The sequence below is a fragment of the Poeciliopsis prolifica genome, unplaced genomic scaffold (genome assembly GCF_027474105.1).
Source record: "Poeciliopsis prolifica strain line A6 unplaced genomic scaffold, Auburn_PproV2 SCAFFOLD034, whole genome shotgun sequence".
Taxonomy (NCBI): Eukaryota; Metazoa; Chordata; class Actinopteri; order Cyprinodontiformes; family Poeciliidae; genus Poeciliopsis; species Poeciliopsis prolifica.
In genome coordinates, this window is record NW_026562409.1 from 3,140,933 (window position 1) to 3,156,758 (window position 15,826).

Genomic DNA, 15,826 nt, shown 5'->3' on the forward strand with positions numbered 1-15,826 from the left:
ACGCTGCAGCGTATTTCTGTCAACAGGAGGATCTGACAGATGGTAGAAGTGACAGGAAAATGTTGGCTAATTCATGTGTTTACGCAGTGAGCGTGAAACATATATCACTGCAGTTTACATGAGCACTGACAGCATTTACTGAGTGATTTATCAGCACAGGAGATGCTAAAGCTTTGCATTTTATAGACAGGCAGGATTTAAAGAGACAGTAACACAAAAAGACATTGTTTCTAAGCCTTTTCAAGAAAGTTTCTGAGATTAATCTCAAAGTTTACTTTTTTTTTCTGCCAAATTTTCAACTTTTCAAATTCTGAAATTTTCTTGTAGTTTCCAGAAAGTTTCAGTATTTTTCCAGTGGAATTGCACTCCTTTTTATCTCTATGTACTCCACCCCCCATCATGTGTTTCATACAGTTGATTTGAAAATTTCCATCTTTGTTTCATCGCGGGACAAACTCTTTTTTTTTGCAGCGAACGGACCTGGAGTAGGAGCCTCCGGGTCGGGCTCTGAGCTGGTCCACCTCCAGCTGAAGACGCTCCAGCTCTGCGATCAGCTGATCCTGGAAGTGAAGAACAACAGAGTCGGCCCAAAGGAAGAGCGAGTGTGCAGACAGGAACAGGAAGGCCGCATGCAGGAGTCGCACCTTGTTTGCCAGCAGGTCGTCTTGGAGCTTCTTCATGTTGGACAGTTCCTCAGAAAGGGCGTTCTGTAAGCAAGTTTCAACACTTTGACTCTTCATCAATGGGAATTTACGACAAGGCAGGATGGATGGTGAAACAATGAGAGGAACGCTGAACTTAATTAGGGAAAGTATGGAGAAACAATGGTGTCTTTATCCTGCTGATTGGTTTAAAATGTACTTAACTGATTTGAAAAATGTGAAAAATAAATGTGGAAAAACCTGAAATATAATTTGTTTTAAATACATCCACCATCCATCCATCCATCCATCCATCCACCACCATCCATCCATCATCCATCCATCATTCATCCATCCATCCACCCCTCCACCATCCATCATTCATCCACTAATCCATCCATCCATCCATCCATTATTCATCCATCATCCATCCATCATTCATCCACCATCATCCATCCATTAATCCATCCATCCATCATCCATCCATTAATCCATCCATCCATCATCCATCCATCCATCCATCATCCATCCATCCATCATCCATTAATCATCCATCCATCCATCCCATCCGTTAATCCATCCATCATTCATCCATCCATCCATCCACTGGACCATCCACCATGGATGGATGGATGGATGGATGGATGGATGGATGGATGGTGCATCAATCATCCATCCACCATCCATCCATCATTCATCCATCCACCATCCATCCATCATTCGTCCACTAATCCATCCATCCATCCATCCATCCATCCATCCATCCACCCCTCCACCATCCACCATCCATCCATCCATCATTCGTCCACTAATCCATCCATCCATCCATTATTCATCCATCATCCATCCATCATTCATCCACTAATCCATCCATCCATCCATTATTCATCCATCATCCATCCATCATTCATCCATCCATCATTCATCCACTAATCCATCCATCCATCCATCCATCCATTCATCCATCTATCATCCATCCATCTTGTCTTTATTTCCAGTCGTATTTCATGCTGATTAAAGATGGCCGCCACCTTCTCCTCCAGCGCGGCCATCCTCTCCTTCAGGTGGAGCTGCAGCCTCTCGTTGGACTCAGACAGCAGTTTGTCCACGGTGTCAGAGAGACGCTTGTTGTGTTCGTCGTTCATCCGCTCCCTCTGCCTCGCCTGGGAAAAACACGGAGAAGGTGGGAGGACAAAGATTTCCATCTTTACAAAATCAGCGCGGCTTTGTGTCGCCAACAGAAATGGAAACAAAGAGAAAAAGAGAGAGAGCGTGACTCACCCTCTGTAGCTCCTGGTTCTTCTCCTCCAGTTGTGCCTCCATCTGTCGCAGCCGCTCCTCAAAGTTACCATGACGCTCCTCCGCCTGAATGATCGCAGAAGAAGGCAGGTGAGAGTGGCGGCCATGTTGCAACACTTAAACAAATTATCACAAAGGAGGAAAGAAGCTTGTTGACCGAGTCTGCTAATTGGTTACCTGCCTGTGCAGATGACAGCACAGCGGGGGGGAGTCTGTTTGCCTGCTGCTTAGCAGGGAACTTAATAGGATCCTGCTAACGAAAGCCGTCCTGCCCGAACACGCCAGGCGAAACTACGGCTAATGCATGAAACCGAGTTCACAGGAATCAAGAATCTGAAGAACTTTAAATTACCAAAATAACACGATCTGGTCGATGTTTATCATCATTAATCATTAATTTAAACTTTCTATTTCTGCTTGGATGCATACGATTTTATCAAATGAATCTAAATAATTCTCAAATGTTACATTTATTTTTTGGTCACAATAATAAAAATTTTTTCACAGATATCGTCTTTGTTTTGTTCCGCTGGGAGATTATTTCACTTATAACCACTAATTTCTCACCAATATTAAGGATTTATTCAGCATTCTGATGTTTTTCAGATTTTTTTATTGGCTCTAACGTTTTGTGGGTTTTGCATTTTACGCAATAAAATGTTCAGATTCTTGTTTTAAAATGATATTTTTATCTGCATCTTTTCATGTATTTTCTAAATGTACAAAAAGGGTTAAGAATTCTGCAAAGTCTGTTTTTCTTTTGTTACAGATCAATCATCAGGATAATCGATCGACACCAGACCAGTGCTTTTGTTTGCACACACCTTGTTGAGCGCCGCCACTCTCTGCGCCAGCTGCGCCTCGATCTCCGGCAGCGTCTCGGCCCGCTGCAGCGTCTGCTGCAGCTTCTGCTTGGCGTCGTCCAGACGCTCCTGCAGCTGCCGGTTCTTCTCCTCGCTCTGCGGGGAAACGGGCAGAAGCTCAGAGCGGCGGTCGCCGTGGGGCGGCCGCCGCGGGAAGAGGCTTTTCCCACCTGTCTGTGCAGAGACTCCTTGCTGGCCAACTCGTTCTCCAGCTTGTCTTTAATGTCGTGGAGAGACGTCGCCTCCCGCTGGGCGCTCAGGTACCTGCAGGCCGCAGCAAGATGGCAGCCGGAGGAGTCAGAGCGCTCCAACGGTTCATAAAGTGAAAATTTAAAAAACACAAACCTGCGCTCCAACGTGGTGATTCTCTCCTCCATGTCTTCCCTTTGACAAAGGGCCTGGAGAAATGAAAACAGGGATTTAGAGCTGATTTAAGAAGATAAAAGAGCAGAAAGTGGAGAGAAGTAAATCTATATTGTATGACTTTCAAACACTTTCAGTTGTGTGTTTTTCCTTCCATTAAACTCTCTATTTATGCACTAAAAACATATCAGTAAATAATATCTTAATACTTCAAATACTTATGTTTTACTTCTGTTTTTTCAGACTTGAATTTCAAGCATCCCATATAGAGAAACTAGTTGTCTACCCTCCACTAAACTTTCTATTTATTCTGGGCTTTATGCATTTGAAATATGTCACTTTTTATTAAATAAATCCTTATAATGTTTTGCTTTCACATGTTCTGACTTTGAATTTGATGTATCCCAAATATAGAGGCTGGTCTTCTACCTTCCACCAAACTTTTCTCTAAATTTCCATTTGTGCTTGTATTCATACATTTGAAGTATATAATCCTGGTGTTTCTTTCCTTTGACAAAGCGTCTGAGAATATAAAAATGTTTAAAAGTTGTTGATCTGCTGCTAGTTGACAAATGAAAGTTGCTGTTGACAGATTTCAGCGTCTTGCGGCTCTGATGTCGGCAGATTAAAGAGCAGGAAGTGGAGGGAAGCGGTTTGGGAAACTGACTCGCCGGCCTCTCATCCCATATCACTTGGTTGACCTTTCACCTTTCACAGTCTGATTAGCAGGTGGAGGTTCTTCGGCAGCAAACCGGGTTCCAGCCTGGACCCGGTTTGCTGCCAGAGGCTTCGTTAGCTTAGCAAGATGCTAAAACCCTCCTCACCTCCTTCAGGTCCCGCTGCAGCTTCTGGTTGGCCTCCTCGGATCGGGCCAGCTCCCTCCTGGCCGACGTCAGCTGCTCCTCGATCTCACCAACCTGACACGAAAGGCTCACATTATCGTTCACAATTTGATTTAAATAGAAACCGACACAACTTAATCCAAATAGAGGCTCTTTTAATGTCCTACGCAGCAAAAAGACACTAAATGTTGGTAAGTTTTGTCTCGTTTCTTGATACTCTTGAAATAAGACAAAACTAACTTATAAGTTAGTTCATAATATATCTTTAGCAAGATGTAGAAACTTGTTTAAGTCAAAAATTCTTCCATTAATAGTTCCATTGGCAGATTATTTCACTTACAAAATGTAATAATGCATCAAGTTCTTTTTCAGCAATAAAAGTCATTGATGTAAAACAAGCTACTAATAGAAAATTAGCTTGATAGCGACCTGGAGCGGTATGGCAGAGCAGAAGAGGCTGATTTTTAAACCTTTGCTGACGAAGATGAAATCAGGGGATCAGGCGGGTTTCACGTGTAAGTATCAGCCAATCACGATCCCCCAAAATTAAGGAAATCGGCGCCCAGAAATCAACTGGCCGATCAAATCCTTGTAGATTTGATCGCATCAATCCGAACTCGGTGGACTTTGACTGTTTTTGTTGTTGGTACCTGTCTGCACATGAGAGCCAGCCTCTCCTTCAGCTGCCCCAGCTCCGACCTCTGCCGCTCGATCTCGCCCTCTCTCTGCCGGTCGACGTCGCCGTCATCCAAGATGGACGCCGGTCCGTTGGGAAGGCGCTGGGGGGGGAAACATCCACATCAGCTGACAGCGATCACCAATAAACTCTGATTAGGGATCCATTTCAACTACACAGGGGTTAAGATTATTCATAAAATGAATCTCTGATGTAATAAAAAGTTGATATTTAGAGTTTATAATAAAATAATACTTTATTTTTAAGACAAATCTCAGAAAGACCTTCACATTAATAACAAATCCATTAAAAATATCTAACAGTGCAAAACTAATTTAAATAATAACGACACAAAAGAAATTGAAATATTAAAAGGAAGTTTTAGTTAATGACTCAGTTTAATATTTATTATTGAATGGTGAATACAAATAAAATTATGTTTTTAAATAAATGAAGCATTTATAAATGCTCAAAGATAATTTAGGCAAAAATAAAAATCATGGCTGGTTCTCTCATTTAAATGCATCAAGAAAATTATGTATCATTAGAAACACATTAAATGATGCAAATAAACAAATAATTAAATTAATCTTTTCAACTAATCTGCAGCTTAAAAAAACGTACAAGAAGTGAAAACTTCAGACGTTTATACTTAACATAAACACAATGTAAAGCTGACTAGTTCATTATTTTTTGTATTAACTGATAAATAATTGGACAAAAAAAGCACTTACAGAATATTTTTTTTACTTATTTATTCTTTACACCAAGTGAAACTAAAACTGTCCGACCTGAGAAGTTTTGGGTAAACATATTTAGAGATTTTTTTATTTTAAATTAAAATGTACATATGTTGAACTTAGTTACTGCTCGGATTGTGATGTTCTTTAAGCAAATTGCCTTTTATGAGTACAATCCACTTAACAATTAATTGATTAACAAATTAGTGGATGATCATTTTTAAAAGAAAAGTTAAATATTATCTTTTCTGTAAAGTTTTTGCCTGATAGTTGTAGTTTTTGTCTTTCAGTGAGTTGTGAGTTGCTGCCTGGACGCTGCTAATGATCAGCTTGTACTTTAGAAGGAGTTTTATGTGTTTGGATCTCACTGATCATCGGCCAGAGTTCCTTAACAGCCTCCACTTTTCCAAGCAGACACTGTGGGGCCAGCATTTGTTTAGTCTGGTAATCGGCATGAGACCATTTTATTTATTTTATTTTGATTGCAGATAAATACATAGCATTTTCTGTGCTGTTGTTATTTTGTTTTGGTTGTTCATTAGGGATGATGGGATGGAGCGGACAGATAATAAGCTAAGACAACAAATGGATGAAAGTTTTTAGTGGGACTTTATTTAATAATCAATGTTTGTAAATAATATAAATTTGAAAAACATATATGAAAGTTTTAAGCTTTAAAAAAATCCAGAACGGGTTAGGATTGGTCCATGTTCTATATGAAACATGTTCTTTACATTTTTAGCACAAATCCTTCTCAGATGATACGATTTTAGTCCAATCAGTTCAGAATGAGTTAGTTTATGATGCCCTGTCACTTTAAATGCAAATAAGCTGCTGATGGCCACGCCCCCCAACTCAACATTCACAATCACACAACAAGCGGTTTCTGAAACCAAAACGTTTCTCTTTTCCAGCAGCCATTGTACAGAGCCTACAGCAGCTGCCCAAATGTGCTGGAGTTCTGTCTGGGTTGCTAGGCAACACACAGGCCTTGGCTGGGGTTGCTAGGTAACCCCGCAACCTCTGTGACTCTAAACGGCTCCTTTTCCAGACACCAAAAACATGAAATTACTGCCAAAAACAGCTGGATTTGTTTTTTTGCCATTGGATACATTTGGTTCCACATGCCAGTCGATCAGCGAGAAGGTAAGGAGATTTTTGGAAATAGCTTTTATTGATTGAAAAGCAAGTTTTTTCAAAACTGCCGTGCTTCGATTAAGCAAATTTATTTTCTAAGTATCAAATTGAGCAGCTATAAGGTCAATAATATCTAATCTTTTGGATTTTACGAAAAAGAGACAATTGGAAACAATTCCCACATAGTGAAGAAATGCTGGCGCCCCATCAGTGCCTTACCAGAGGCACAAAACCTTTTTCTGAGGTTTGTGGTCCATTGTAGTGAATCAAATTACAGTTTGATTCACTGCAATCCAGTTTGTTTTTTTTGCAACATTTTAACAGTTCAATCAAGACTTACGTGACAATCGATGGAAACAAAGTGCGTTTAAAAAACCTTTTAGTCAAGAATCCTTTTTTTTGGTGTTTGAAAACCGTCAAATGTTGATATTTTGCCTTGAGGTGCTACTTTAGCTTACTTCAGTGCATTTTTGTCTCATTCAGTCTTTCTTAGAAAAGACTAGTTCAGGTGGATATAGAGAAAAATAAATAAAAAACACAACGCACTCTCGCTGATTGAAGCTTGAACTCTCCGACTAAGCTCATAAAAATAGAAGATGGTGCATAACTTCCTCCTCACTGAATGACACTGATGGCTGGAAGCCATATGGCACTGAAAAAACATTCAGGAATACGCAGCAGACTGTTACAAAAGCTGCAACAGCTTCTGGCAATCAGGAGGCTCTTGATCGGCGCTCCAGCTGCAGAGTGAAGAAAGAATTATGCAGCATTTTAGACAATTTATAGATTTTACTGACGAGTGGAAAAGCAGCTTTGCTTCTGGTTGATTTGTGACAGTTTCAGTCCCAACAAGAACCAAAATATTTGTTAAGTCAGTTCTCATATTTATGGGATTTTCTGCTGCATTCTAGTTACCAGAGCCATCAGTGGCTCTTACAGACATAATTTTAATCTTTACTTTCCTTAAACTTTTAATGTTTTTAGTTTAGACTTGCAGGTGCTGCATATAACATTGATTTTAGATAGACTTTTGAAAGAGTGTCTTAAAATAAGCACATTTTTCACCACATCTTAGTACTGGTGATGCGAGGGGCAGCCATATTGAATCTCCCCAAAAAAAAAATCAAAAATCAAATGTACAAGCGTGGACCTAAGAGGAAAAGCGAGCAGCACAGACGCTGGTGAAACTGGATTGGCTCCCGGTTTCCAAGAGGAAAATTTGACTCCAATTGATTCCAGTTGATTTTACGGATTGGGAAGTTGGGATTACTGGAACACAACAATAGTGTGATAATAGAAATTAACACCTATTAGTCCAGTAGATTTGGTTCAATTGGGGAACAAAATGTCAACATTTGTTACATTTTCAGCTGCTGTGAAATGTTTTCACACGACACTGCTTCTAATTGTCCAACCTGCTAGTCGCCTGAGGAGGCGCTATACTGCAAACTATTCATGGAAATGACAAAAAAACCTCTGAAAAAGACACTGAACGCAGCTTCCTTCTTCCAACTCTAGACTCGCATCTTTGTTTTGGTTATATTTACCCAGAATGCCCTGCAATATGGTCCACATCCTGCTTTTGGCGCAGTCTCCGGTCTGCTTGGCATTCACATATGCATTCAAACCAGAGTTCATCCAAACCGAGGTTTATAGGCGGACCAGAGTTCACTTTGCATGTTGCATGTTCACAGTCCACCAAACAAACTGGATGGGAGTTTGATTAAAGTGAACCAAATAATCTGTTGTGAATGCTTATTCTGCAGGTCCAAATCTAAAGAAACCATTACTTCACCTCCTTGCCGTTGTCAAGTCCTTGCTGCCTTCGCTTCGCTTGTTCCTTCAAAGACACGACCTGAAACAACAAGCATTGATTAAAGGTGGAACTCCAAACATCTGTCAGGCTGGGTGAACGAACGGTGTGATCACCTCTTGGGAAGAAGACTGCAGCTCTTCTTCTAGAACCGCCACGCGCTCCAGCGCCACCCGTAGCCGTTCCCGCACCTTCTCATCCAGAGCTTTGTGGTGCTCAAACAACGACTTGAGGGCTTTGAGGACTTCCACTTCGCTGGAGACGCCGGTCTGAGACTGGGTCAGCCTCTTCACCACAGTCATCCTCAGGCTGCGCTCGTGGCGGGCCACCAGGCACTCCAGATGTTCGAGGAGCAGCTGGAAGTTCAAGGTTTGCACACTGTAAAGCTGTCTGCAGTGATTACAGCATGCAGAGTCAGTGGTGTGAGCGTGAGGAGGCACAGAGGAGCGCTGACCCGTGTGTTGTTTCGCTCCGCCTTCAGCTCGGCGATCTCCTCTTCCCGTTCCAGCAGCTGTTCCCGGCAAAGGTTCAGCTCTTTGGTGAGAACCGCAAACTCCTGAAAGGTTGGAAGAGGTTGTTAGTATCGACTGACTGCTGGGTGCTGAACACACACACACACACACACACACACACACACACACACACACACACACACACACACACACACACACACACACACACACCACCAATCAATCAATCAATCAATCCATCCATCCATCCAGATGTCTGGCGTTTTTGCCTTAGAATCAGCTCAATGTTCTCTCAGTAAATGTTTGATAAATCTTGATTTCATTATCAGACCAGCAGCTTGAGCTTTAAATGTCACTGGAAACCAGTTTCCCCAGGCTGGCAGAGTTCAGCCATGGCTGCCGCTGCGCTGAGGGTCCAGGGGCGATAAACCGGCTCTTCATATCAAATATTACCATCGGGTTTATTCCACGTTTTCATCCTCAAATTGGTTTAATTGCACAGTAAGCTCAGCTGCCTCTTGTACTTATTATTAAAAATGCAGAGTTAAAAATAAATCCATGAAAGTAATGAAAATCAGACCAGTTTCCAACTGGTTCCCACCACAGTGAATGATGTTATGTCATTATGTTATTTACTTCTAATTAGCATACTGGGTATTTATTTACTATTTTATACTTTTACTTCCAATATTTCTCATAACTGCAATTTTATTAGATCAACAGACATCAGCAGCTCCACATCTTCAGAAAAAACCTAAAATAAAATGATCACTTTGCTGTGAATGTTCCTCGAAGTGAATCAGTCTTTTAGATGTTTGAAACCCTGAATGTGAAAAGAGCTTTTAGTGTTTTATTCATTTATTTATTTGGGAACATTTCTGATTATCCGCTAATAGAAGAACAAATTTTTCACTTTAGGGAACTTTGAAAACATCAAGTGTCTAAATTAATTATTCCAGATTCATTTTAAAAGCGCTAATTTACTTTACCCGTTTTGTAAATAAATTTTGACATCTGTGTTGGAAGTTTTTGTCTGAATTCTTCAAGACGTTTATAATCGTGCTCTTATTTTGAAGGGGGTGAAAACCTAAAACGCAGCAGTTCCTGTTTCCGCTCTTCATATTCTCTCTTTATTTTCCTCCCATTATTTCAAACAGAATCAAAATGAAAATTAAAATGGTGCTCGACGGTTTTAGTGTTTTGCGCTAACTTTGGATTGAAGTTAGCGCATTAGCGCTAGCGTGGTGTGTCTCTCAGCCCAGCTGTGACGAACAGATTCCAGTTAAATTACCTTTTTAAAATGTGTTCTTATGCACAACTCCCCCCGCTTCTCCCAGCAAATATGAATATAAATACAACCTTATTGTTTGGTATTATTTTAAAAAACATTTGCTAAATGCTAATTGAAAGTTTGACACTACTCATTCAAAATATACTGAGTTCAACTAGAAGACAAAGGGTGATTCAATTTAAGAAATATCATATGGCTTTACATCATATTCATATTTGGAAGAGCTGAAATATGAAGTGATTATTTCATCATAAAGTGTTGGAGGACAGAAATACGAGCTGTTTAGTCTTGAAGCATCAAGGAGATTGACATTAATGCTTGAAGAATTAGAATACTATAAAATTTAAGGAAAATTAAGGAGAAGGTGAGTTTGCTTTGTAAAATGTTTGAATTGTTTTGGTTTTTTTAAGCGCTAAAATGATTTCTCATTAAAAAAAGCCAACTCGTCATATATTTCTTTTAGTAGCTCAAGTAAGAGAAATGGGAATTTTTTAATGCAATTACTCAAGTAATTGTCAGAATAATCAGAATAATTGCTTACAATGGCCGTTGTGTTGCTCATCAGTGTTTACCACGTTCATTTCTGCCTCTCTGTGACAAAATTCCTGTTTGGGGTTTTTCTGACTCGCATGCAACCGTGGCGTGACACACTCATGACACACAGGACATCCTCGAACACGTGTGCATCAACTCATGCGTGTTTTCGCTTATGCAAACGAGCCATTAAAGGGCACTGATGCATGCACGCCGCCACTGCTGCTGCTGCCACTGCTGCTGCTGTCTTCGCTCCTCGTATTAGCAGTGATCACTTTACCCCACGCAGAGCAAACAGGCGCCTCAGACCCTTCTTTGTGAGGCGCCTGCATTTCAGCCAAAATGCATTAAAAAAGTACAGCATGTTCAGGCGACGTGGCTGGGCTGAGAGACACGAGAGGAATGAGAGGAAGGCAAGCGTTTGAAAAGAAGGGAGGAAATCAGTGTGTGCAGATGGCATGTTCTGGGCCCCAGGATGTCATAACACTGGGATTAATTCATGGGAACGATGGAGGGAGACACTTTCCTCCCTTCTCTTGTCGCTTTCTTTTTTTTCACAAACATCTTCCATGCGCTTTAATCCCACCAAGGTTATTATAGTTAACTAAAACCAGAGTTGGGTAGTAACTGGTGACATTTACTTGACTAACTTTTTTGAAAAAACTTAGGAGTGTTTTTACAACTTTCACTTGAGTAGTTTTATTGTGAAGTATCTCTTCTCTTACTTCAGTAAAATTCCTGGATTTTCTCTCTACTTAATGAAAAACAAACATGTTTTAATTAAATATTCGCCACACAGATAAACACCTGCAGCTTTTGTTTCATCAGTTTTTAATTGAAAAATTATTCAGAAACGGAGTACCACTGGGGTTGCTAGGCGATGGACAGAACTCTGCTGTGGTTGCTAGGTAACGTTACGTTTCGGACGTTTTTGAAATGGCTTATTTTCCAGACACCAAAAAACATGAAGTTATTGGCAAAAAACGGCGCAGTGGGGTTTTTAAGCCATTGGGTTGTTTTTAGAAGCAGCAGTGACTGATATGGAAGTAGAAAAATGTGCAAAATGTGAATTTTTTTCCACTGTAAGAGCTCTGTACGAGGTTAAATGTTTTCCCACAGAAATGCACTGTAAAGGCCGGGAGGTAAGTAGTTGGGTAGTAAGTTTTACGTTGAAAGAAACTGATTTGGAAAATATTTATCTTGCCTGATTTTGTTCTTTTTTTGTTACTATTCTAATTTTTGTCTTTAAACTGCCAACATTTCCACTTAATTTTATATTTTGGTTCAAATGATGATGTAATTTTAAAATATCAAATCAATTTGATTGCTTACTCAGAACCTGAGCAGACTTTTTACCAAATATGTATAAGAAAACATTTTTCCATGTTATAAGTGAAACAATCCGTCAGTGCAGCCAGTTCACCCCTATAACTTGCTAAAAGGCCACTTTAAGTTAGTTTATCTTATTTCAAGTGTACTAACCTATTTACAGTAGAAAATAGATCAAAATCATTTGGTATCATTTTGTGTTTTTGCAGTGTGAATTTCATTTTGCTTCTTATCTTTATTCTCTTTTTGGTTTTGTTTCCAATCTTCTCAGATAAACTCTGTGAACTCATCTGTGTATCACACCCATCCATGTTTTCTTCCATCTGCATGCGTGTGTGTGTGTGTGTGTGTGCGTGCATATTGATCTGCTCTTCCTGAGGTAATATGGCCCTTTCATGTCCGGTCACTCTGTGTTGCAGCACCTCGGCACCAGCAGTTATTTTGATTATTCAGTCGGAGCGACAGAGGAGGGAAAAAACCTGAAAAAAGTGCAAACAGCAAGGAGGAATCATCGCGGCCTGAGGCTCCTGCCTGAAAATAGAGACCGAGTCCTTCTGGGTCGACTGCAGCAACAACCCGATTAGCTCTGGAATGTAGCATAATATTGGCAGCATTTCTCTCCATCTTGGTGGTCCCAGTTTGTTATTGAAACATCTGAAAAATCTGATGTGCTGTTAGTTTATCGGTTTGAAACTATTTTCAACTGTCTGAATGATAAAATATTCTGTCCAGGCCTTTTTAAATTTTTTTTAATTTCTCCATAAGGGATTGTGCCAGAAAAATGCAGACTATGTGTGAAAACAGATTATTATCTAGCAATAATAAAGGAAGGGAGTGATTTCAGGAAGAGCAGAATTTAATTTTTTATTATTTGATTTAATTACATTTCATCTCCTCTGTAGGAATTAAGATTCTAAAACAAATAATTCAACTGAATCTCAATTTATCCTTGAGAATCATGTAAAAGATCTTCATAAAGTTACTAACGCTTTAATATATTTTATTTCAGTTTATTCTTTATTAAAAACAGCCTAAATATATGCATCTGTCTTTTATTTTGAGAGTCCTACATCAAGTTATACATTTTTCAAAACTAATAATATTTAATGATTGTATTCATTCATCTTTATTTTTTATTTTAATATTATTTTGAATAATCAAGAATTTTTTTTATTTTAAAACATTTACAGTTTATATTATTTATCAAATACTAAAATCACAATATTATATTGATGCATTTTATTTTAAGAATTATGAAGTATAAGTTTTTTAAGTCTATACGACATGCACTTAAATATCTTAAAATGTATTTTTATATTTAAAAAATAATTATATATTTTTTATTTTGATATTACTACCTTTCTAGATTTCTTTTTGTTGTGAAAGAAAAGATTCAAATAGATTTATGAGTTAAAAATCTTACATAAAGTAAAATATTCTGTGCAAAGCCCAAAGTTCTGGATGGGTCCAAAGCTTCTCTCCAGAACTATTCTGTCTTCTTCAACACAATAGCTTTCAAACTACACACATTGGTTTGATTAGCTAATATTTTGAGCTGTAAGGATATAAGATAAAATTCCAATTTGTAACAAATTTAAAGGGAAAATACTGAAAATCAGAAGAGGAATATGAAACTAAAGCCTTTTCCGCTTAAAGTCATAGTTTCTTTTTTTATTCTTTGTCATTTTCTATACAAACAAAAAGAAAACATTACTAAACAATTATTTTTGACAATTAATTTTCTGTTATCTGGTCTAAAAGAAAAAAAACTGATGAATTCTGTGACCATGCAGTTGCAGTTTTACTGCTTGTGCCGGACCGACCCAGCGCCACCTGGACCCGCTGCAACAATAACATCCTGATTACAAGTTGATGCATCAATAATTCAGCGCCAGGCCACTAACTGTCTACCTCCAAGTGGAGCTGAGACTTTGTTTTGATTTTGCATGCAGGTATGTATTATTCTGTGAGCTAAAACTGCAAATTCAAACTGTGAGCATCAACTCAACTGGATAAGATAGAAACTTTTCACCTCTTCTATCACAGTAAAATTAATACTTTATTTTAAATGAGATTTTGCACTAGAAGCTGGACTAAAAACACTTGGTGAGTTTTGTGATTTTGCGTTGAAGAGCCAGTGTTTGTGCTGTGTTGTCTGGGATGTCAGCATGCTGCCAGTCCCACCAGTTACAGTCGTGTTTCTACCTGTGGCAGGGCGATGGACAGCTGCCTCTGCAGGGACTCCTTCTCGTGGCCCAGCTCTCGCAGGCGAAGGTGCGCCGTCCCCAGGCTGTCCTGCGTCTCCCTCAGGCTCTCCAGCAGCCTCTCCCGCTCCGTCAGCATGTTCACCATCAGCGATTCCAAGTTACCAGAGCTTCCCCCTTCATCGCTTCCTCCTCCTCCTCCGCCGCCGACTCCGCCGCCGCTGCCACTGCGAGGATCTCGGCTTCCATAGCCTCCCATCCCGCCTGCGCCCCCCGCTGGAGAGGACGAGCCGCCGCCGCCGCCTCCACGGCCGTCCTCTGAGATGGTGGGCATCACCTCGCACATCATGGTGAGGCCTGAGGAGTTTTCACAGGAGGGACTTGGACGGTCTGCTGAGGAGCTTCTTCCTCGTCATGAAAAGTACGGCTGCTGGTTTTTGTAAGGAGGGATTCTGTCAGGGGACGTTGTGAGGAACGGATTGAAGATGTGGATTAGGGATTGGGGAACAGGGTGGAGTGGGGTGCAGGGATGAGAGGGACAGACGTGGGTTTTTAATGAGCGACCTCTGACCCCTTGGCTCCAAGTTTTACTGGGCTGCCAGATGAACCTGAAAGAACAAGAAATCACAAGGTCAACTTTATTCAACACAAATGAGGGGTTGAAAATGAATTAGTAACATATCGCAATGATCACTAGATCAATATAAATAAATAATATCACCGCAAAAACAAAATCTTAGCAAGTATACCTTGTCTAGTTTCTAGTGTAAATATCTGTACACTTGAAATAAGACAAAACCAACTTACAAGTAACTTTTCAGTAACAAATAGAAACTTGTGCTAAATAAATAATTTATTAATGGTGAGGAAAAAATACTTTTTCCACTTTTTACTTACAATATGGGAAAAATGTCTTGTTATAATCTGCCAATGGAACGAGTGTTTTTTTATTTGATGCATAAAGATGATGACAGAAAGATGAAAAAATAAAACTTTAGACCGACTTGCTGCCTCTTCCTGTTTACGTTGATGCTAACATTAGCAGCAGAGGATATGGACAGATGCTGCGGGAAATTATCAAGGACCGGTTCAATAGTTTCATGGGTTTTTACGTGAAAAGACAATCAGAACTGTCATTCGTTATTGTAGAGAAAGGAAACACTGCCACCACTAAATCCCTAAGATAGCATTAGCATTGTTAGCTGTTAGCACAACAGGAAAGAAAAGCAGCTATTTATGAATTGTAAATGCTTCAAAAGGCAGTAAAAAAAAACTATTAACTTTGGTTTTACATAAAAAGAAGATGCTATCAAAAAAAATGTTGAACTGGCATAGAGGCTGAGAGAAACACCTGAAGCTTATAGCTTAAAGCTTATAGCTAGCACTGCAGCACAGCCAGCCACAACAGAAGGTTAGAAAAGTCTATAAAGAAACTAGACTAAGAATACTTGGTAATATTTGTGTATTTTTGCAGTGCAGTGACTATCAATGAAGAAATTTTTTTTTTGCCAGTAAGCTAACGTCCCCCCAAAGCACAATTTAAATAAAGTGGAAGTTTGACTAGAATGGCCAATTCAAAACATTAATCCAACAATTATTCTACAACAATAACTTATTGCAACCT

General features: G+C 39.6%; 1 protein-coding gene across 2 annotated transcripts in view; it reads right to left on the bottom strand.

The window, feature by feature from the left end:
- ppfia3 (PTPRF interacting protein alpha 3) overlaps nucleotides 1–15,826 on the bottom strand; it is a 33,737-nt gene that overhangs the window by 16,290 nt on the left and 1,621 nt on the right. For both annotated transcript variants that reach the window (XM_055052071.1, XM_055052072.1), the window contains exons 2-14: nucleotides 14,204–14,810; nucleotides 8,829–8,930; nucleotides 8,491–8,730; nucleotides 8,357–8,416; nucleotides 4,659–4,787; nucleotides 3,991–4,083; nucleotides 3,149–3,201; nucleotides 2,974–3,067; nucleotides 2,765–2,899; nucleotides 1,923–2,006; nucleotides 1,673–1,804; nucleotides 645–707; nucleotides 481–560 (exon numbers count right to left, since the gene is read on the bottom strand). In XM_055052071.1, coding sequence (XP_054908046.1) covers nucleotides 481–560; nucleotides 645–707; nucleotides 1,673–1,804; nucleotides 1,923–2,006; nucleotides 2,765–2,899; nucleotides 2,974–3,067; nucleotides 3,149–3,201; nucleotides 3,991–4,083; nucleotides 4,659–4,787; nucleotides 8,357–8,416; nucleotides 8,491–8,730; nucleotides 8,829–8,930; nucleotides 14,204–14,551 — 1,613 coding nt within the window. In that variant the 5' untranslated portion in view covers nucleotides 14,552–14,810. The remainder of the gene's footprint in view (nucleotides 1–480; nucleotides 561–644; nucleotides 708–1,672; nucleotides 1,805–1,922; nucleotides 2,007–2,764; nucleotides 2,900–2,973; nucleotides 3,068–3,148; nucleotides 3,202–3,990; nucleotides 4,084–4,658; nucleotides 4,788–8,356; nucleotides 8,417–8,490; nucleotides 8,731–8,828; nucleotides 8,931–14,203; nucleotides 14,811–15,826) is intronic.